General features: G+C 62.9%; 1 protein-coding gene across 1 annotated transcript in view; it reads right to left on the reverse strand.

Annotated features, from left to right (window-relative positions):
• Positions 1 to 2636: 2636 nt before the first annotated feature.
• The window catches only part of UNC13A (unc-13 homolog A), a 36402-nt gene continuing 17801 nt past the window's right edge, over positions 2637 to 21237 (reverse strand). The window contains exons 19-45 of the mRNA XM_059831648.1: positions 20850 to 20991; positions 20282 to 20451; positions 19688 to 19803; positions 19421 to 19584; positions 19013 to 19163; positions 16877 to 16945; positions 16651 to 16740; positions 16351 to 16485; positions 15889 to 16022; positions 15598 to 15683; positions 15218 to 15344; positions 15030 to 15126; positions 14744 to 14887; positions 14111 to 14194; positions 13749 to 13826; positions 13394 to 13482; positions 13086 to 13238; positions 12810 to 12933; positions 11174 to 11179; positions 9267 to 9305; positions 8139 to 8168; positions 6848 to 6904; positions 6592 to 6672; positions 6328 to 6475; positions 3548 to 3640; positions 3311 to 3470; positions 2637 to 3013 (exon numbers count right to left, since the gene is read on the reverse strand). Coding sequence (XP_059687631.1) covers positions 2725 to 3013; positions 3311 to 3470; positions 3548 to 3640; positions 6328 to 6475; positions 6592 to 6672; positions 6848 to 6904; positions 8139 to 8168; positions 9267 to 9305; positions 11174 to 11179; positions 12810 to 12933; positions 13086 to 13238; positions 13394 to 13482; positions 13749 to 13826; positions 14111 to 14194; positions 14744 to 14887; positions 15030 to 15126; positions 15218 to 15344; positions 15598 to 15683; positions 15889 to 16022; positions 16351 to 16485; positions 16651 to 16740; positions 16877 to 16945; positions 19013 to 19163; positions 19421 to 19584; positions 19688 to 19803; positions 20282 to 20451; positions 20850 to 20991 — 3056 coding nt within the window. The 3' untranslated portion in view covers positions 2637 to 2724. The remainder of the gene's footprint in view (positions 3014 to 3310; positions 3471 to 3547; positions 3641 to 6327; positions 6476 to 6591; positions 6673 to 6847; positions 6905 to 8138; positions 8169 to 9266; positions 9306 to 11173; positions 11180 to 12809; positions 12934 to 13085; positions 13239 to 13393; positions 13483 to 13748; positions 13827 to 14110; positions 14195 to 14743; positions 14888 to 15029; positions 15127 to 15217; positions 15345 to 15597; positions 15684 to 15888; positions 16023 to 16350; positions 16486 to 16650; positions 16741 to 16876; positions 16946 to 19012; positions 19164 to 19420; positions 19585 to 19687; positions 19804 to 20281; positions 20452 to 20849; positions 20992 to 21237) is intronic.

The raw sequence follows: 21237 nt of genomic DNA on the forward strand, positions 1-21237 counted from the left end.
TACGACAGGGCAGTTCGACAGGCTCCCCACACCCACCTTACAGAAGCTATGGGATAATCCTGAAAGGGATCGTGCCAACGGCCTGGATGTTGGGAAGGCGCTAGATAAAATTGTCCCGCCTGCTCCTACAGCCCCACTATCGGGAAACTAATGGAAACTCCCAATCCCTGAGCCAGGGACTTCCCATGACCTGTCCCAAGTGGCCAAATATTTTGGAATAAATATTAGTAACAACCTTTGTATAGTGTTAGTGGTAAATGATAGATAATCTCTCTCTTTTCACATGGGCACAGGAGCCCCAGTAGTTATGATTAAACCTCGGGATGGTGCTGCATTAATCCAGAAAGCCTTGAGAAAGTGTGTATCCATCAGGGGATCACTGGAAAAAAACAAGAGCTCCCCATAGCCAGGATAGGGTTGGCCTCGATGACCTTTAAAGGTCCCTTCCAACCCAACCCGTTCTATGATTCTAGCAAAGCCCAGCACGGCCCCAGGGCTCTCTGGAGGGCAAAAGGGTCTCGCCCAGGCCCCGGCAATGCCCAGCAAAGGCTCTGGAGTGCGCTGGAAAGCAGCAGGACCCTGCCTGGCCCCCGCCAAAGCCCAGCGAAAGCCCCAGGGCTCTGGAGAGAAGCAAGCCCCTGCCCACGCCCCAGCGAAAGGCTGGCAAAAGCCCCAGGTCTCTCTGTAGGGCATCAGGGCCCCACATTCACCAAATCCATATCACTCTAATTTACGGGCAAGAACGTTTTGGGGGACTGTGTCAAAAGCCTTACAGAAGTCCAGGTAGATGATACCCACAGCTTGTCCCTCGCCCACCGACGCAGTCACGCCACTGTGGAAGGCCACTAGCTTAGAGAGGCGTGGGTTTGCCCTTGGGGGGCCGTGCTGGCAGTCTCTGATCGCTCCCATGCCTGGGAGTTTGCAGCACGGTGGTTGAGAATAGTGTCACTTCTCAGGACAGGTCTGTCCCAGTTCCGTTTAACCCCCGTCCTGAAGCTCTTGGCTTTGCAGAGGGTGGGTGAACCGAAAAGCAGCCCTCCGGGAGGCTGAGTATGGACAGAGTTGCTGCAGCGTCCCTGGGCTATTTATCCTTGGTGTTAACCTCAAAGGGGCAAGCGCTGCATGGGGGTGGGAGTGAGGATGAAGAGCCCCTGGGTCCCTGCCCTCCCACAGCCCCCACAGTAGCCACGGTGAAGGGTGTGCTTTTTAATGTCAGTTATAATAAAATATTTTTACAGAGCCCAAAAAATTCAAAATAGTGCAAAACATCTCACTGTCATGCATCCATGGTAGCCACCGTCGGCGGTGCCGCACGGGGTGGTACAGACACACAGGCATCGGTGACACATGTGCTACAGGAGCAGAATTGGTCGGTTCAATCACATGCCGAACAGGACGGTTTGGGAAGGGGGCACGGGGCCAGGGGCACCACGGTCGGGGGGTGTGGGGCTGAGCCCCAGCCTGGCCGTGCGGGAGCAGCGGTTAGAAAAGGGGTGTAAACATTGAACAGAAACGAGAGAGGAAAGCTAAACCCTTTGGTCCCAGGCAAACCCTATAGAAAAAAGACCATGGGGGGGCCAGTCGGGGTGCCCTGTTTTGGGCTGGGGAGGGGGCTGAGAGAGGTATATTGACTTGTGGGGTCATCAGGCCTCTGTCTTCCCCAGTACTTTGGGCAAGCTGGCCAGCTGGGGCGGCCATCCCCGACACCACGCACCCTGGCCTCCCGGGCACTCGCACGAGACACGCACACCACTGATCACGCAGAAATGGTGGTTAATGGGAAATTGAGGAGGGGGTCCTCTGGGTTGGGGGTGGGAAGGGTCTTGCTTTGCGCCAAGGAGGTCCCATGGGCGCTGCTGCACTGCACAGGGATGGCTGGTCCCCACTGGCCAGAGCAAAGGGAGACGGGTCCCTCTGCTCCAGTGCCCTCAGCCCTCGCCCCCAAGCCCTGGCACCTTGGGGGCGGCAGTGGGGCTGCCCACGGTGGCGGCAAGGCAGGGAAGACAGGATACGGGCCGGGGGCTGCCCCGGTGATGCCGCTGCCAGCCAGGGAGGGGACCCTGTGCGGGGCACGCAGGGGCTGCGCCCGCCAACCCAACAGCCCCAATAGCCCTTCCGGGTGCAGGACACAGCTGCCTCCTCCAGCTGCCCCGTGTATGTACAGCTATCTACATATGTACAGGGTGCTCAGTGGGTGGGGGCCACCCTGTCCCTCAGGGCACCCAGCGATGCTCAAGGGATGGGGACAAGTGGCCATCCTGCCGTGCCAGCCACTCACCAACACCCCCAGGGGGGATGAGACACCACCCCTACTCCTACTCCCCCCCAGCCCTTTCCTTGTGTTGCTCAATGAGGTTTGGGGCTGGGTAGGGTCAGGGATGGGACATTGGGGTTCCTCCATCTCAGACAGGCTGGCCAGGGGCAGATCTGGCCCATCACCCAGCCTGGGGTCCAGCCCTTCCCTGCAGCCCCACCGGCCCCAGCACCTTCCTGTCGGGGTGGGATGGGGGCATGGCCACGGTCTGCACCGCTGTCACCCAGCCACTCTGGCCAAGGGAGGGATGGGGCAGGTCTGGCACTGCAGCCACGTCCCCCCCCTCACCCGCACCAGGGCCGGGAAGGAGATTCCTCTTGTGGCCGCTCTTATGGCTTATACATGGCTGGAGGATGCTGTAGAAAAGGGGCCAGGAGTGGAGGAGAGGGCTGGGAGGGGGTGGAAGGGGTTTAACTGCTGCCCTCCTCGGCCGAGCGTGTGTCCGACTTGAGCTTGACGAACTCCTTGGCCACCTCGTCATTGTTGCGTTGGGAGAGGATGCGGAGGACGGTGAGGCCGGTGTCATCCATGTGGATGCGGCGGCCCAGCGGCAGCCAGCAGGCGCAGCCGGGTCGCTGCAGGATGTCGCGGAGCTGCAGGACAGCGATGCCCACTGTCCGGTCCTCCCGGGCGAAGCAGTAATCCTTCACGCACACCTGCAGCTCGTAGCACTCAGGGCCCGTCTCCGTCCCCAGCGTGCTGCGGAAGGGCAAGGGACGGGCCATGTTGGCATGGGTGGGGGTCACACTCCCTGGCCCCCTGGCTCTGCAACAGCACCCTATATCGGTGCTGCCTCCCCACCGCCCCTAAAAAAGCCTTTTCTTTTTTTTACCTTTTCCCCCATCCCTGCTTTTACCAATGAGAAAACATCTAAAACATCCCCTGGGGGGACGAGCAAACTCACTGGCAGACTCCAGGAGGAGGAGAGGGTCCCCACATCGCGGGGACACATCCCCCAGCCCAGCCCCACATCCCCAGCCCCGCGGTGCCACTCACAACTGGAAGCTCTCGTTGTACTTGGGGGCCCAACTGTTGTTCTTGGATTTGGTGGCGAATTTCCTCTTCTTGTCACTGAGGTGGGGCCCGATGATGTTGACCTCGATGAAGGGCCTGAAGATGCCCGACGTCTGCCACTTGAGGTCGTTCGCAGCCACCACTGCAAGGAGGGGGCACGTGAGGCTCGCGGGGCGCTGCCGCCTGCCAGACCCTGGCACCCCAGCCAGCAGGACCCACCTTTGACGGTGACTTTGTGTTCGCCAGTGCCAGGGTGGGTGAAGAGCTCCACGTGGATGGACACCTCCCCGACAGGGTCATCCACACCAGAGCCTGCGCGGCAAAGGGAGGACACGTGAGTGCCCGTTGTGTCCTTGACGTCCCCTGCCCACCGCCAAGCCCACTGGAGGAGGCAGGTCACCCGCCACGGGGCGGGAGAGGGTGGGCAGTAGGATTTGGCCCGATGTGGTCTCTGCCAAAGAGTTCTGGGGACAGCAGCATGGGTGCAGCAACTGTCAAGGATGGCTGGGGCTGGCACCAGGCTGGGCTGGGGCATGGCAGGACATCCCCAGCACCAGGCTGGCTCTCTGTCAACCCACCCCACATTGGCAGGGCCCAGTGAGCGCCCCCCTTGCCCAGGCAGGGGCTGAGGTGTCTGGGTGGGACGGGGCAGGGGACGGTGGCCCAGCTCCCTCCACTATGGGCACGGGTGGGGTGTCAGTGCTCCGTGCACGGCTATGAGCACGGGCACAGCAACTGGGCGGGAGGGACCCGATCCAGCCCTTGTGCCACAGGGCAGCCCTGGCCCTGCCGGGGCCTTGGGGCTGACCTGTCCCCTCTTGTACCCACTCCATCTCTGGGAGCACATCAAGCCCTGAGGTCCCCAAGCCTGGGGAACTCGGGTGACCTGCAACCAACAGCCCAGCCCGCCCCCTCCACCCCAAGAGCCCTGCATGCACCCATGGGTGAAGGAGGGGGGTGCAAGGCAGAGGGACAGGCTCCATGGGTCAGACGGGGTCAAGGAGATCAAACCGAGTTCAGCGGAAAGCTCCCAGGGTGGAAATAACAGTGCAAAGGAGGACACATCCCCATGTGTCGCTGCACAGCCCCCAGCACAAGGGTGCCAGGCCGGGGGGGAGGCTGGTGATGGCACACTCTCCTCTCCATCCCCCTTCATCCTCCACCCCACCCCTGGCACCCCATGCCCCCAGGCACCCGCCACCCAGGCAGTGCCGCATGCTGAGCCGAAATGGAGGCGATGGTGGGCGAGGAGGGGGTGTCTGGGTACGGGACGCCAAGCATGGGGTGCAGTCCCAGCCCCTCTGGCAGGGTGCGATGAAGGCCAAGCGGACCCCGTGGGGCTGGGCTCATTCCTCACGCCCCGGGGCAGGCGGACGGAGCGCGCCGGAGCAAGGCTAGTAATGGTCCTTCCGGCAGCAGGGTGGATGGGAGGGGGACATGGACATGGTCATGGCCTCCCCTGGGGCCACATGTCCCAAGGGGACAGCTCCCTGGCTTGCAGGGAGGTCGTGGCAGGTGCCCACCCTCAGGCAGCAGCACTGGGGACAATGCGGGGTGCCCAGAGCTTGCAAGTGAAGGCGGGCACCCCTAGCCCCAAGGGGCACAGCCCCCCCTCCCTGGGCCGGGGGGGTGGTCAATACGGCTGAGCACAGTTCCTCCAAATTCAGCCCAAAGCAGCCCTGGGAGTGCGAGTCTGTGGGCAGAGGGCTCCAGCTCTGCCCACGCTACGGGTCCCCAAGGCCGGCGGTGCTGGGACGGGGCTCCTGGCCACCCCGGCCCGCAGTGCCGGGACTGTTACTAGCCCAGGCCGGCGGCAGCAGGCAGGTGCAGGGGCGGGTGAGCAGCACACGTACCCTTCTCAGGATAAATTTCTTCACTAAGGGTAAACCTAATACCTTTCCCACCATGAACTAGTGGGAAGGAGAGAGAAAGAGACAGAGACACGGCACAGAGTAAACGAAGAGAGGAGGAAGGAGACGACATGCGTGGGGGACGGGAACAGTGAAAGAGGGGCGAGAAAACAAAGAGAGAGAAAGAGAGATCAGATCTCGCAGACAGATGGACGGCCGAGCATCCGGACAACACTGCAGCAACACGGGAGTGCTGGGCACCACCCAGCTCTGAGCCCAGGGGGTCCTGGGGCCAGGTTGCACCCAGGGGTGCTGGCACGCACTGGACCCAAACCCACGCCCCTGACAGGGCTGGCACAGGAGGCACAGACAGGACAGACGTCCCTTGCAGGAGACGCACAGACAGCAAACGCACGTCCCACTCCCCTAGGACGCAGACAAGCCTGGCTGGGGCACTATGCGATGGCCCATGACCGCCACTGAGCATCTCTGTCCCCTCCTCAAGCAGCCAAGGGACAAAATAAAGGGCAGCATTTAGAGCCAAGGGGTAGTCCTGCCCCAGAGGGTGCCCAGCACCCTGCACCACGTGGCTCTGGGAGGGGGGCAGCGCCTGAGAGGCACCCGGCACCCTGGATGGATCCCAAATGATGGGGTATGTGGGGCACCCAGCATGCCCAGGGCAGGGCCTGGCACAGCATCCGGACCCAGCCGATCCTGCGAGAAGTCTGAGCCCTGACCAGGCTGGCCCCGCTCAGCCGAGACTGACAGCTGGTGTCTGTGCTGGGTGACAGGGACCATCCAGAGGGGACAAACACTGTGACACGTGGCCAGAGAGTGACCTCCTTCCCCACCCACGGGCCCCATTTCTGTGCTAGCCCAGCCATGCCCTGGCACTGGGGACACACTCTTCTTGTTGGTGGGGGACTTGGGGGGTGCCAGGCTGCCTCTGGACACCCATGGCCCCTCTTCACCTGCAAACCATGGGAGGAAAAAAGCCCTTCCCTCCCCACCCATCCCTCCCACCCCTCCGCAAGCCTGGCTGGGACCCCCAACCGCGACGGAGGCAGGGTGGGGCCGCGGCTGTGGGGCAGCCGAGCCCGTGTGTGGGGATAGGGGGCCCAGGTGGGGGGCCAGGGCAGTGCATCCTACCCTGCGAAGTCTGGGTCTGCACAAAGGTTTTGATGAGGAGGTCAGTGGCCTGGGTGTAGAGGGACAGGGCGTAGCGCAGCGACTGCAGGTCGGGGCTCTTCTCCAGGAACGTCTTCTTCAGCCCCACGCCGCCGGCGTGGAAGTATTGCTGGAGGGGGGAGACAGCCGCAAGGTCCTCAGCGACTCTGCTGGAGCCCCCCCCGGGTCTGTGCCTCAGGGTTAGAGCCCTCAGGGACACCCCTTTGTACCCCAGAGTACCCTCACCTTGATGGTGTCCAGCGCCAGCTCCACCACTGCACATTGCTTTGGGGTCAGGCTCTTGGCTTCCTCCCGCACCATGTGGTCCTGCAGGGCACGAATCCTGCTCTCAGCATGGGACCAGGGCCCCGCTCCCATCGCCCCAGCCACGCCAGCAAACGAGCACTGGTGGGGTCCTCGCAACAGTGCCAGCCTGCAAAGTGCCACCCGCCCTAGCACAGAGAGGAGCTCAGACCACCCGTCCCCCCCCACCAGCCCTCACCTTCAGCTTGGAGAGCTGCCCCAGCTCCTTGGCTGCGTTGAAAATCATCTGCGTGCCCTGCGGAGAGCAAAGAGACGGGAACGGCCCTAGTGAGCGGCCACGCTGGGGGGGCCATGGCCAGGCTGGGCACGCCGTGCCAGGAGCTTGCTGCAGCTCCGGGGGCTCCCCCAGCCCTCCAGGCTCCTGGGGGCTGGAGGGGTGCTCCTCGGAGAGCCCCAGAGGCCACCGGCCGTGCCAGACACGGTGATGCGGGTGCTGGGAGCTGGTACAGCCCCAGCCCCTGAGTTCTCAGCACAGGTGTGCGGCTCAGGGCTTGGGGACCCCAGGGCAGGACATCACCCTGGCATCAGGGACCTCACAGTCTGCTCAGCACAAGCAGCTTAGCCCAAGGGTCCCATCCTGTTCCCTGTGGTGCCCAAGCACCCACTTCTGCGTCCAACTGAGCCCGGCACATCACTGGCACTGCACGGACAACTGTACAACATCGGGACGGGGGGAGCAGAGAGCGAGTGTGGGGGGACAATGGGCACAGGGAGGATGCGGCGCGGTCCCCCTGTATCCCGTGGCGCTGGCAGCCAAGCCAAACACCCCCCTGCCACCCGGACCCCTGCCCAGTCCCAGCCCCAGGGAGGTTCCCAGCCCCTTTGCACCCCAGTGAACACCGCGGATGGGAGCCCCTGGCCGCCTTCGCCTGCCCTGTGCCGTGCCACCCCCATGGGCAGGGGCCATGAAGCCATTCCATGGGGCCCGCTGGCACAGCTCCTGGGGCACAGCCCCATGGCACGGGCAGATCCCACTCACCTCCCTGGTCTGGCAACCACTCACGGGGCTGAGCGCAAGCTCCCCTTCTCAAGCCCTCCAGTGTGCGACACGCAACTGCGTAAACTGTGGCCCAGTGGGGCAGAGCCCCCTATTCCCACCTCCTTCCCCCTCCTGGCACCAGTAGCTCCAGTCCTTCCCAACAATGAGAAACCCCAGCACCTATCCCACTAACCGTTACCTTCTGCAGGGGTCTGGCCCCTCCCATGTCCTCATTTTCTACCTCCCCAATTAACCCTTTGTGCCCACCCCCCCCAAGTTCTGCCCCATTAATCCTTCCCTTGCCGTCCCCATCTCCCCCAGCCGGTGAACAGGCTGGGAGCTGGGAACACTGGTGTCACCCAAACAGAGCACGACAGGACACTGTACTGAGCTGGGACCCCCCCACCCCGCAGCGCATGGGACAAGGGACAGGGAGGAGGCGAGAGGAGGGACCAGAGCCAAGTGGGGAGCAGAAGAGCCATGTCCTTACTTCAGTGTGACTGGGCAGCTTCACCCTGCTCTGGAAGAGAACAGCAAGGGACAGTTACTGGTGGCCCCAGCAGCAGCCAGCCGCGGCTCCGGGCCCCCCACATCCCCTGGTCACGCGGGCTCTGGCCCTGTGCTCTCCTCTGGCTGTGCCCAGTTCCCCTCTGGTGCCACTGGTTCGGCACCAGTTCACACCTGCAAAGGCTCAGCCTTGTGCGCTTGCTAGTGAACCTGTGATGAGCGTGCCAGGTCTCTTCCTGAGTGGGGGCAGGCTTGCTCCCCGCCGTGTTTGGGGCTGGGGAAATAGCAGCAAGTGGAGGAAAGCAGCTCGCCCAGCACGCTCAGCAAACCGGGGCAGGACCCAGTGTCCCCTGCGAGAGGAGGGGGGAACCGGGGGGAGCCGCAGGCATTGCCCAGGCAGATGCCGGCATGGCTCTTCCTGAAAGCTGCGTTTTGGGAGCGGGCAGCCTGGAGGGCTGTGCTGGGCCCCCAGCCCGGCGGTGGGGAGCACCCAGACAGCGGGAGAGCCCGTGTGCCTGGAGAAAGCCCTTTTGGCAAGTTTTGGGGCTCAGCGAGCCTTGCTGAGGCCCCCCCAAGCATCAGGGGGAAGTGGGCGCAGAGGTCCAGGGGATCTCAGCAGCCTCATGGCCCCCAGTGTGCCTTGCACACCCCCAGCATGGCCCAGCACCCTGGGGGTCACCTCTTCCTGAGCCCCCCGCGGTGGGACAGGTTTGTGCCCGGGATCTCCCGTGTGTGGGCACCCGGCCCCACCCTGTCCCAGCCAGGCACCTGGAGGGGTGCTGAGCGCTGTGGGGCAGCGTCCCCCATGCCTGCCCAGGGATGGGTAACACCCCACATACATACCCACCCACGGGGGCTAAACATGGTATGACACCCGCTCCCTACCCCAGGCGACACACAGAAACAGGTCACTGCCCCCATCCTGCACACAGGCAGCACGTCCCGGACAACACGGCACACCTCAACACAACAACACGCCACGCAGGCAACGGCACATCCAGACAGCACGACAGAGGAAGCACGGACAAGCCTGGACCTCCACAGCAGGCGGGTGTGAGGCCACGAGCGTGGCCACAGGGCGATGACACACACGGGGCCCACGGCTATTTACCTTCTCTGTCCCCTTGCCATGTTTTCTCAAGAGCGTGCCCTGTAGAAGCAACGTCAGAGGTTGAGTGGTGGGGTGGGGTGGGGGGACAGCGTGGGATGGGACATGGGGGGTGCAGGGCAAGGCTGGGCACAGGGGGTGGCCGCAAGCTGGCGGCAAAGACATCGCTGAGCTCCTAACGGACAGCCAGGTCCAATGGGGGACTCATCCCTGTTGCGATGCTGGGCCCATGGGGGACTGGTCCCCACTGGGATACTGGTCCCCAGAGGGATGCTGGGTCAGTGAGGGACCGGCGTCTTTGGGATGCTGGGCCAACTGGTCCTCACTGGAATGCAGGATGTTGCACTGATGGGGAACTGGTCCCCACACTGGGATGCGGGGCTTATGGGTCCCTGCTGGGATACAGGGATGCTGAGCCCATGAGGGACTGGTCCCATGGGATACAGGGAGGCAGGAGCCAGCTGACACTATGAGTGGGCAGCCTCTGGTGCCCCCACATTCCCCTCCAGCTCTGGCAGATGCTCCCAGCGCTGGGGAGGGAGCGGAGGGGGCAGCTGTGCTTGGGTTTTGCAGGCAGAGTTCTGCTCCCTGCAGTGCTGCGCCCCACACTGAGCCAGGCCCAGCAGTGGCAAGAGAAACAGGGTAAAATGGGGCAGCAGTGCCGTGGGGAGGGGGGTCCTAACCAGCCTCTCGGGGGGGCTGAGACATGTCTGGATCAGGAGCAGGTAGCAGGGGGGTCAGCTGTCAGGGAAGCCTGAGAGAGGGACAAGCAGCACAGCTAGGGCCCAGCGGGGCTGCAGGGAGGGTTTCCTGCCCTGGAGGGAAACTGAGGCACGGGGTGACGGGTGAACAAGAGGACCTTGTACCCCATAGAGCTGACAGCACCCCAGTCCTCCAGCAGCCTCAGCAGGGTTGGGACATGGGGTCCCTGTGAGGTCTGAGGGGAGGCTCAGCCCCAGGCCGCCCCCAGGGTCTCTCCAAATGCTGCTGTTGGAAACAAAATGTGTTGGGGGACATGGGACGGGCGTTTGTTCCCGCAGGGATGGCACCCACCACCCAACCACCAGCGTCCGCACCACTGCTCCTCCTTGCAAAGGTGCCTGCGGTCAAAACCGGGTTGGGGGCAGGACTGGGGGGGGGACATGGCCGTTCCCTTGCCCCGTGGGGCATAAGCCCGTGGCCGCAGACTGAGCAGAAGAGGACAAAAGGAAACTGCTCAGTCAAAGCCGCGCAAGGACCCAGCAGCGATGCCAAGAAGGGAACCCAGGAGTCCGGGCTCCCAGGGCCATGTCCCAACCAGGGAAAAAGTCTCACAACTCGTGCCAGCAACCTGCCCCACTGCTCAGCGACTGGGCCAGGGACCGTCATGCCCCGGCGAGATGTTCCTCTCCACAGACAGGGAAAGCCTCTGCCCTCAGCCCCCGCCATAGCCACACCCCAACCAGGGCCTCAAGGGGAAACTGAGGCACAAGGGGTCAGGAAGAGCAGCCCTGACTACCAGACACACACTGTTCCTCCTGCTCGTGTCTCCAGTGGCCTCTCTCACCCTCAGCACGGAGCAAGAAGTTGGGATCAGCCTGGGGTTTGGCTGTCCCTGATTACATGGCACTGCCCCATCACTGTCCCCTCCCGCCCCGTCACTAACCCTTGCACCTCCCCACATCCAGGCACCGCAAATCTGTCCAGGACCTTTCCAACCCCCCGAACCCAGCTGGGGCCACGGGCAAGTGCCCGCCAGGAGCCAGTGCCAAGCAGGCAGCACGAGGATGGGGACCACAGAGGTGGACCAAGTTGGGAGCCGGAGGAGGGCGTGGGCAGGCGCGGGCAGCCACACAAGACAAAAACCGGCGAGGCCAGGACCGACACACAGCGGACAGACAGACAGACAGACAGGGAGCTGCCGTACTTACAATCATCTGCCATTGAAAGGCGAGCGGAGCAATTGGAGAGAACAACCATGACATGAGTGTCGGCCCCTTCCTCCATCCTCCCCAGCCCCAGCTGCCCCCCCACTCCCGCCAGCCAGGGGAGATGGCAGAGCCGGGGTGTCCCCCATCTGACGTGCCAGAGCACTCGGCATCAATGCCCTGCCACCGGCACCGCAGGTCTCCATGGCCCCGAAGTGGCCCCAGCCCAACCTGCCCAGTCCTTCCTCACTGTGGGAGGGGGCTCTGCCCCAGGGGGACTCAGCTCCAGGGAGCTGGCGGACCCCACTCGACATTTGGCTCTGACACGTAGCCCCACGCCGCCGACCTGCCCAGCCACCCCCAGGCTGGAGCCCAGAGCCACCCTGGGTGGGCTGTCCCCTGCCGTAGGGACCAGCCCCAGCACGGCCCCCTCCAAAGACTGCCTCCCATCAGGAAAATCGCCCAACAGATCCACATGTCCATGCCACCTCCTCTGCCCTCAGCACAGGGCTCGCTGCCTCCCGAACATGGCACAGCCACACATGGCCGGGAAGGGACAGAGATAGGGACTGGGATGGCGACTGGGACCCAGTGGCACCAGCATTCCTGCTAGATTTGGCCACCTTTGGCCAAGGGTGTGCGAGGCTGGCCGGGAGCGATGCAGGGCTGACCTGAGCTGGGCTCTGGGCTGTGATAAGGTGCCGGTGAGGCGGCACCACTGAGGGCTGACATGTCACCAATGCGCTGTCCCTTACAGATACAGCACGAGAAGCCCCGCAGCCCCAGAAAGGTGACAGAGCAGTCGGCAGCCCCAAAGACTCCAAGTAAGAGCCTGAGCCCAGCTTTGTGACAGCGATAGAAGCCACCAAGAGGGACAGGGACAGATGTGTGGCCGGCTCAGAGCCCTTGCTGTCACCCTTCCCTGCCTGACCCCAAGGGAATAGCCACCCCAGGCAGCTTCGGGGTGCATGGCTACATGCGAGGAGGACAGACACACAGCGACGTGATACGGAGCCTCAAAGCCTGTAGGCAACCTCCCCCTGAGGAGGGACCATTCCCTGGGCTTTGCTCTGCTCCCCTAGAGCCTGTTCAGCCCATGAGCAAGGAAGAGTTCAGCCCTGCCGTGGAGACATGCCCCCCCCATCCCCACATCACCCCCATCCCCGCAAAGTCAGTCCCCTCTTCCCAAGCAACCCCAGCCCCACTGCAAGGCCGACATGGGGTGGCTCCCCACACTCCGAGGGCCTCCTGATTCACCTCCTGGCACAGGGACCGTGCCCACAGCCGGTGCCGGTGAACGTGGCATGGGCTGCTGCCCCAGCTCAGAGGGAAGGATGGAGAGAACAGGGCCAGTGTCCCCTCCTGGTGCCACGATGGAGATGGCAGGAAGGTCCCTTTGGCAAAGCCATCCAAGAGGGTGCCAGGGTGCACCAGGCACCTGGGTAAAGGATGACCTTTCTCTCCTCCATCCCTTCCCTGGCCATGAGCTGGGGGCAGGCTTGGGGAGGCTGCCGAAGCCCCCAGTCCCTCAGCTGCCAGTGAGGGCACCTGGCCAGCGATGTCCCACACTGGCCCAAATCAACCACCTGAATCTCAGCGCCAGGGTCCCCTGGCCCTGGTCCCCCTCCCCGTCACTCACCGTCTGGTCAGTGAGTGGGGGCAGGACGATGGTCTTCTCCATCGTGTTCATCACCAGCTTCCAGAGCTCCTTCAGCACCCGCTTCAGCACCGTCTTCTCGCAGATCTTGGCAAAGAGCGTCAGGCTGCAGAGAGAGAGAGGGAGCTGAAGTTCCTGGCATGCCACCCCTGATGCCACTCCTTGCCCCGTCACCCTGACTCTGCAGGTCCCCCACACTCCCAGGGCGAGTCAGGGGCATTGGGGAAGGTGGGGGTCCCTGTTGCACCCCCCACTTACTTGCTGTCCAGAAGGTCCATGATGGGCTGCAGGACGTTGTCAGCATCCTGCGCAACGCTGCTGCAGGTGCTGGCGGGGACGTTGCCGGTGCCCTTCACCTGGCCCAGGATGTCGCCCATCTGCTTCACACACTCCTCGATGTGGGGCTGGAAACTGGGGACAGCAACACCCAGGCAGCTCAGCAACCCCCACGGCCGCACCCAGGACCCGCTTGGCCGAGCAGAACCCCCAGCCTGGCCCCAGCCGCAGCTCCTGGACCCCCAAACGTCTCCTTGGCCCACCGCCCGTGCCCTCTTGCCTGGGTGTACCTAGTGGCAAAGACTCGGCTCAGCTCATCCAGGACGTTGTTGAGTTTCACCTGCAGTTCCTTGAGGATATCACTGGCTTCTGTGTCCAGCTGGAGAAGGGACAGGTTGGAGAAGCTGTCAGGGTCCCTGGCTCAGCCCTGGGGGGACCTCTGCACCCCAAATGCACCCTTGGGTCCATCATCTGACATGGTGGGAGAGCAGGGTGCCACGGGGTGGGACAGCGTGGTCCCATACAGGAGTGAGGAACTGGGGTCTGTTCCCAGCACTGCAGAGCCGGGAAACGAGCTGCCTCTCGGGAGAAGGGACTGATCCAGCCCCTCCACAGGGTTCCCTCCTGGAGACCCCCAATACGCACCTCCTTCCCACCCATGGCTTCAAACATCTTCTCAAGCTGGACGCGGAGCTGCTGGATGTTGTTCATCAGGATGCAGGGCTGGAGGGGTGGGATGGAGAGGGGGGTCAGCACCAACAAATGTGGCTGGAACAGCTGCCCACCGCCCCAGGTCCCTCCCGCCCTGCACTGGGGGACACGAGAACAGTCATGGCACAGAGCACCGCCTGGCAGCATTTCATGGACTGCCATCGGTCAGAGACCGAGGGCAGGACCTGCATCATGGGGACCAGCTCTGGAGCAGAGGTGATGGCTGTGGTCACCGTGTGGGGACAGTCCTGCCTGGCAGCACCAGGCAGGTGGCAAGCAGAAGGGAGATACGTCACCACTTTCTCCTTTTCCTTGGAGCAGTACGAGGCGAAATCCTTGGAGATGATCTCGGCATACTGGAGTAGCACATTGCTGATGGTCTGCAGCCAAGCGAGGGATGGAACCCACCCAGACAGCAGCAGAGAGGAGGAAGCAGGGAGAGAAGGAGACCATGAGTCCCACAGCGGTGAAACAACCCAACACCTGGACACACCCTGGGACCCCTAGACCCTCTGGCCCCACGGATGCGCCAGGAGCTGCGTGGGCACAGCCACTGGAAGCCAGATCCAGCACATCTGGACTCCATGGGCAGCTCCATCACCAGCACAGCTGTGAAGGCATCAGCCATCAAGTCTGCACACAACTCCCTCCCACACTGCAGCAAGCCAGTGGCATTTAATTAATCTAGATTAATTAACCAATTAACTCATTAATTAGCTAATCTCCTGTGCTAGCAAAGCTGGGAGAGCCACAGGCTCTGTTGGTGGCACGTTCACTTGAGCATCAAGTGATACAATCTGTGCCCTATGCCACTGCCCGCAGCTGGATGGGAGCTGGCGGAGAGAGCCCAGGAGCCCCGGGCCAGGGCTGAGACCAAGGTCCCAAGGGTGCTGCTGGCCCAGTGGCCCCCGCTCCGGCGGCTTACCCACCTTGGCAAACCTTCGCATGTAGTGTCCAACAATCTGGGGGTCGGGGCACTCGAGCTTCTTGATGATCTCGAAGCTCTGGTTGAGCTGGGAGAAGACGTCTACCACGGAGCAAGAGAAGAGTGCGTGCTCCGACGTCTGCTGGAACTGGGGGGAGTGAAAGGCAGTGTCAGCAGGAGACAGGGAAAGGAGGTTTTTGCCCCGATGGGAACACGCTGGGCCTCGAGGGACAAGAACCTCGCCCACCCCCAGCTGCGGCTCCTGTGCCCACTGACAGTCCTGTTCATACCCCGTCCTTCTTGTCCCGCTCCAGTGCTCCATGCAGGAAATCCCGCGACACCTCTTCATTCTCATCCAGCCACTGGATAACGAACGGTTCGAACCAGCTGGAAAAGAGAGGCCAGTCCCTGGTGAGGCCAGCCAGCCCCCCCCGGGGCACAAGCACCCCCTCCCCTGCCCCCCCAGGGCTGCACTCACGCGGGGTACTCGGGCACGCGGCTCTTGAAGGAAGGCAGCTCGGTGACGTACTCGTTGTACAGCCACTTCACCTTGAAGTGCAGGTTCATGTAGTCCGCGCTCTTGCACAGGCGGTGCTTGTCGTGCTCTGCACGGGGAAAGCGAGTGCACGCGGGGGTTGCTTCGAGCCCCAGATCTGGGGGGCAGCTGCCCCAAGGGCAGCTCCGGGAACGCCAGGGTAATGGGGTGAAGATGGAAGTGCTTCTTGGGTGGGATTTAAGCTAGGCATTGTGTTGATGAGAGGGTGAAATGGGTTTGCCCAGCGAACAGGCGAGGGGGGAGCAGAGAGGGGCTCCTGTCTGGTTCCCCCAGCCGGCTCGGGGCGGCGTGGGGGGACTCACCCTCCATCGCGTACTTCATGTCCTGAGCAAAGAGGTTCCACATCACCTCGGCGCTGATCTTCCCCACATTCAGTTCCTGGGGAAACCTGGGGCGGGGGGAAAGCACGGACACGGGGTGGACCAGCCCTCTGCTTGGAGATATATCCCCCAACACACCTCCCGCCTGCCTCAGTTTCCCCATCTGTACAACGGATGTTACAACCCACCTCCAAAGGACTAAAGCTACCATTGCCACCATGTGGGCATCCCCTCGGGTACGAAGCAGGGTCCCCTTTGCTGGCACCTACTCACTGGTTCAGGCAGGGTGTGTAGGAGTTCTTGTCCTCCTCGATAATGGAGACTATCAGGGTGATGAGCTTGGACCAGAAGTCCAGGTTTTTGATGCTGGGGCCCTGTTCCTCCGGGGGCACCTCGCCTTTCTTAGTCTGGAGTGATGGGGACACAGCGAAGGCTCCGGTCACCCCACCCGCGGGGCTCGATTTCATGGTGGGGGGCAGGAGGGCTCTGGGAACACCCTGGAGGCTCCCACGCAGCCCGCCTCGTCTGACCCCGATCTCAACCCCGCAGCAGTGGGGCTCAAACCCAGCCCAAAGCTTGGGGCTCATTCTGCATGGGGCTGAGCGCTCTGAAGAGGAAGCATGAGCACCACGCGAAGGAGAAGGGCAGGGGATGGGGAAGGTCAGCGTGGGGCAGCGAGATCCCCCCGCCGCGCCTGGCATCCCAGCGCATCCCAACTCCCCCTGCCCCACGCACCGGGTCCGTCTGGTACTCGCGACTGTACAGCTCGTGACAGTTGTTGAAGATGTACTCATAGGTGGAGTTGAGGCAGGCTTTCACGCAGTCCTTCACCACCTGGCTGGCTCGCGGGGGGCTCTGCAGCTCCTGGACCTGGGTGTGCAGGGAGGGAGCGGTGCTGGAGGTAGACCCGCAGCCCTGGCCAGCCACCCGGGAGCTATCACGGGGCCAGTGCGACCCCAACCTGGCAAAGAAGCGGGGCCAGCGAGGGTCAGGCTCCCCACCAGAGGGACGGGGTGAGTGGGGCCCCAGCGATACCTTCATCCGAAAGAAGGTGATGCTGGTCAGCAAATCCACCGTGGACTTGAGATCCTGCAGCCGTTCGGGACTGCTGGCAGGGAAGTTGTTCTGCCAAAGGGGAAGAAAAGAGCAGAGTTGCACACAAAACTCTCACAGGGGCGAGTGGAGGGGGAAGAAAACAGCCACCTGTTGTTTCAGACCTCATTAGGCAGGTGGGGAAACTGAGGCACGGCAGGCACCTTACCCGATACATGGAGAGGTCGATCCGCAGTGAGTTGTGCAACTGGTCGAGGAGTTTGACAAACCGTTCCTTCTGCGGAGAAACGCCCCGGAGCCAGGTAAATGGGGGAATGGCGGCAGGGACCGTCCCCCCTCCCCGCTGCCCCTGGCTTTTTCTGCCCCCAGCCTGGCCCGCGCTGCCCCCAGCTCATCCCTCTCCTTTCTGCTGTCCTTCCTTCCCTCCTGCCTTCATCAGAGCCCTGCGGGCGGGCACAGGATGCCCATGGAGAAGAGCGTGTCCTTGCTGGTGGCTGGAGCTCACTGGCAGCTGTCGACAGCTCCCGGGGCACACGTGGCCGTGCTGGGCGCGGTACAGGATCGAGAGGCAACACCGCGCATCCCCTTTGCTCTCACTGGTGGTCGGTGCCAGAGGGGGGACCGGCTGTTCTATCTGCCTTGCCCCCTTGAACACCTCCGAGCCTAGGCTCAGGGCAGGAGCAGGGAGAGGGTATGCAGGATTGTGCCCCTGGACTGCGTTAGCCCTGGATTGAACCTTTCAAAGAGCTCAGGAAAAAAGGGCAGGGAAAGAGCTGCTGGGCTCTTGCGGCAGTCACCCATCTTTGGGGCCGAACCGCTTCGAGACAAGGCCAGGATGGCCCCCAGGAGCTGGATGCTTCCATTGGCTCCTCACTCTTCCCAACCAGGCTGCGTCACGGGACGTGGGCAGGGAACCGCCCCAGGTAGATGGTCTCCACTGGGGCTGAGTGGCTTTAATTCAGCTCAGCCCAGCTCCCATCCAGGGAGCGCGAGGCAGGAGGATGCAAATCCCACCTTGGGCTGTGGATCGGGCATCAGGGCCAAGCAACCAATCTGCCCCAAAACACTGTCGGGAAGCATTTCACTTTGCATCTCTGCCGGGGCGGGGGGAGCTTTGGACAACCCCATGGGCCTCCCACGAGAGCCCGGGGTTCCCCCCCAGCACCGGCTGTACCGGGTCAGGGCCCCCCCGCAGGGCTGCGGAGAGCCCAGAGCAGCTCCCCGAGTCCTGGGGGGAGAGGACAAGGGGACGGGACGGGGCAGCGAGTCCCATGCCCGCCTGGCCGCGGCTCGGCCAAGCCCGCAGCCTGCACTGGCGACCGCAAACCTTCGGCGCGCTCGCCCGCCGGAGACGGCAAAGCCAGGCTCTGGGCCGAGACCGTGCGTCCCCGCCACCGAACGGCTGCAGCGCTTTAAAACTGGACACGACAGGTACTCGGGGTTAAAGCGACATGGCCGGGCACTTTAGGACCCAACCTTAGGCTCTCTAAAAAAAGAGAAAGAAAGAAGTTTTTAAAACCCTCCACATTAGAGAAAAGGCGCTTTTTTTTTCGTACGGTTTTCTCCTCCTGCGACTCGGAGGCGCAGCTCGCTCGGCTCTAGCTACCCCCTGCAACAGGAATGGGGAGGTGAGCCAAAGCAGCCGCTGCCCCGAGCTGCGCTCGGCCCTGGCTGCATCCCTGGCTAACCCAGCACTTTGCCTGACCCAGGGCTGGGCACTGATCCTGGCTCAACCCGTGTGCATCCAGAGCAACCGCCTGCTGCCTTCCGGATGACACGGGGGGAGTCGGGGCGAGAGCTCAGCCCCTCCTTGCCCACGTCCCCAAGGGTGCACCCGGCCCCGGCACAAACTCGCCCCGCTGGCTGCAAGCCAGGCACCCAGCGGGCACGCATGAGCGCGGGCACGCATGAGCGCGGGCACAGCCAGGCGAGTTTGCAGCGGTCCCGGGGTGCGCCCGAAGCGCACAGGGCCGTGCAAAACTCCCGGCGAGCTGCAGGGATGGCTTCCAGGGAAGCCACCCGCTTCTGATTTTGCCACCAAGGTTTCCCCCTCCTGCCACGCTGCCGCCCAGCGTCCCAGCCCGCTCGGACTCCAGTCGTGGTTTTACCATAATTATTTAAGGAGCAAATTTAGACCTTCTCCCAGGAAGTCAGTGGCTCTTTTTGTTCTTGAAAAACGGGAGCGGGATGAATTTCGGGGCAAGCAGGGGCTGACACCTCTGCTGCCCAGCTGCAGTTTGAAGCGGGGTGTTTTGCACGGCCCTCTTTGCCCCCCGAGCCCCCCACCCCCTCCCAAGAGAAGAGAGAGAAGAAGGAAGGAGTGTTTACGCACCATCGGACTTACCCCGAAATTGGAAGCGGCAAAGCGGTCGGAGGCTGAGACGTTGGTGGAAGCCGTGGTGTGGGCATAGTAGGCGTTGATGTTGGCTAGCAGGGTGCTCATCACCGCCGGCACCCCCGGGCACATGTATTTGGAGGAAAGGCAGGCAAAATGTCTGCGGAGGGAGGCAGAAGGTGAGGGCACGGGGCCACGGGAGGGGCTGCCTGTAGGAAGCGGCGCGGGGTTCGGGGTGCGCGCACGGAGAAGGGGAGGGAGGGGTGCACGGGTGTGGGGCAAGCTAGGGGAGCATGTCTGCACCCGTGGCGGGGAGGCGGGTGTAAATGGCAGCAGGGGAGGAAGATGCCAACAATGACCCCCCCCAGGCAGGGCTGGCGCGGCCCCTTTGAGCAGGGCGGAGGGCTAGGGACTCACGTCATGGCCTGGTAGATGGACTCCACCCCGTAGCGCATGGCAAACTCATCCACGATCTCCTGCGCCGTCTCATCAAAGTACACCTTCCAGGCGTCGTCCCCCTTGGCGTCGGGGATCTTCACCACCCCGTTGTTTTGCAAATCCGTCACGAAGTGGAACAGGTTCTGGAGGTACAAATAAGTCCCGTCGGGTCCCCGGGGTCGGTGGCGGCACGGTGGCATTGCTGGGGTGGGGGCCACGTCCCCCATGCATGCCTGGGCTGCTCACCTCGTGCAGGCAGGTGTACTGTACGTGGTAGGGAGCCACCTTCTCCTCGCCTTTGATCTCCACGCTGATGTGCAGCCGGATGGCCCCCGACACGGCTGACTTGTCTGTCCGCTTGTCTGCGGGGGTACGGGGAGGGGGACAAGACGTGAGGCTTCCCCAGAGCAACTCTGCTCACCCCTGGCCCCAAAGAGGGGCAGACAGCTCCAGCACAGAGGGGCTCTTGGAGCTGGGGGGATGCCCAGCACCAAGTGCAGCCAGGCCAGGATACAATGCAACCAAGGCACTGCAGAGAAGGATTTGGCCATATCTCCAGGCACTACAGAGATGTGGCCTCTCCATGCCTCAGTTTCCCCTCTGCAGGGGCCAGTTCTCCAGACCTCCTGGGCAAAGGGTTTTGGGAATGACCCTGGGAAAACACTTGACCCTGGGAAAACACTTGACCCCAATGGCTTTCGATGTTAAGAGTTTTTAACAGCAGACCCTATACTACTATGCTGAAATATCCTTCACGCCAGAGCTGGCAGCACGTCGCCCTGGGAGCGCGCAGGGCCGGGGGTCCCAGCCCAAGCGGGCTGTGCGGGGGCAACCGGTTACCGAGGTTGTACCAGACGTCCATCTCGCCGCTCAGGGTCCGGACCTCGATGATTGTTTGACCCAGGAAGTCGTCGGACTCCCTCTTGAAGCGCTGCTTGACACGGGACTTGATATCATCGTCTTCATCCCAGACGCGGACCTTGATGCGGTCGGAGGAGTTATGGCACTCGCTGGGGAGGCGAGAAGGGGCAAGCCCTGGGATGAGCAGGGAAACCTTTCCAGCCTCTCCACAGCCTCCGTTTCCCTAAACAAGAGGGACCATCCCAGCACCGGGCAGGAACTGGGGAAGAGAGCAGATGTGGGGGCACCGACCCTCCCTGGTGGGCTCGGCCGGGCTCTGCACCGTGCCCAGGCAGCCTCAGCACAGCCTGGATCAGTCCCCATTGCCGGGAGCCAAACCCTCCATGGCACAAACCCAACACTCCCAGTGACCCCAGCAGACCCTCCACCCTCAAGCGGGGCAGGGTGAGGCTCCCCACCACCCCGCAGGGACGTGCGGACAGGCAGCATGGCCCAGCATGACCGCGAGCGGCCAGGAAGGGGGACGGGGGGGCAGGGGTGAACTTACAAATGGAAATTCTCCTCCCAGACCGGGTTGAGATTGCCGTAGATAGTTTTAGTCCTTTTTTTTGTCTTTCCAACCTGGACCGTGACATAAGGGTCACTGGAACCCGTCTTATCCTTTGCTTGCAGGCCCTGGGCACAGACGACTGCAGCAGAGCATGGCACAGCACAGCACCCACGCCCATCAGCACGAGAGGCGCATACGTGGCACAGACAGCGGAGAGAACAGAGAGAGGAGTCAGTGCCACAGCCACACCGAGATCCCTGCAACAGGCACCTTATGTCCTCCCGGCAGAGCCCTGGGGGCTGAAGCCGCTTTGCAGGATGAGGGGCAGGAGTGGGGCTGGAGCACGCAGCACCCTTGTGCGAGGGGACAGCCGCGTGGTCCCCCA

Source organism: Gavia stellata, chromosome 32 (genome assembly GCF_030936135.1).
Source record: "Gavia stellata isolate bGavSte3 chromosome 32, bGavSte3.hap2, whole genome shotgun sequence".
Classification (NCBI taxonomy): Eukaryota; Metazoa; Chordata; class Aves; order Gaviiformes; family Gaviidae; genus Gavia; species Gavia stellata.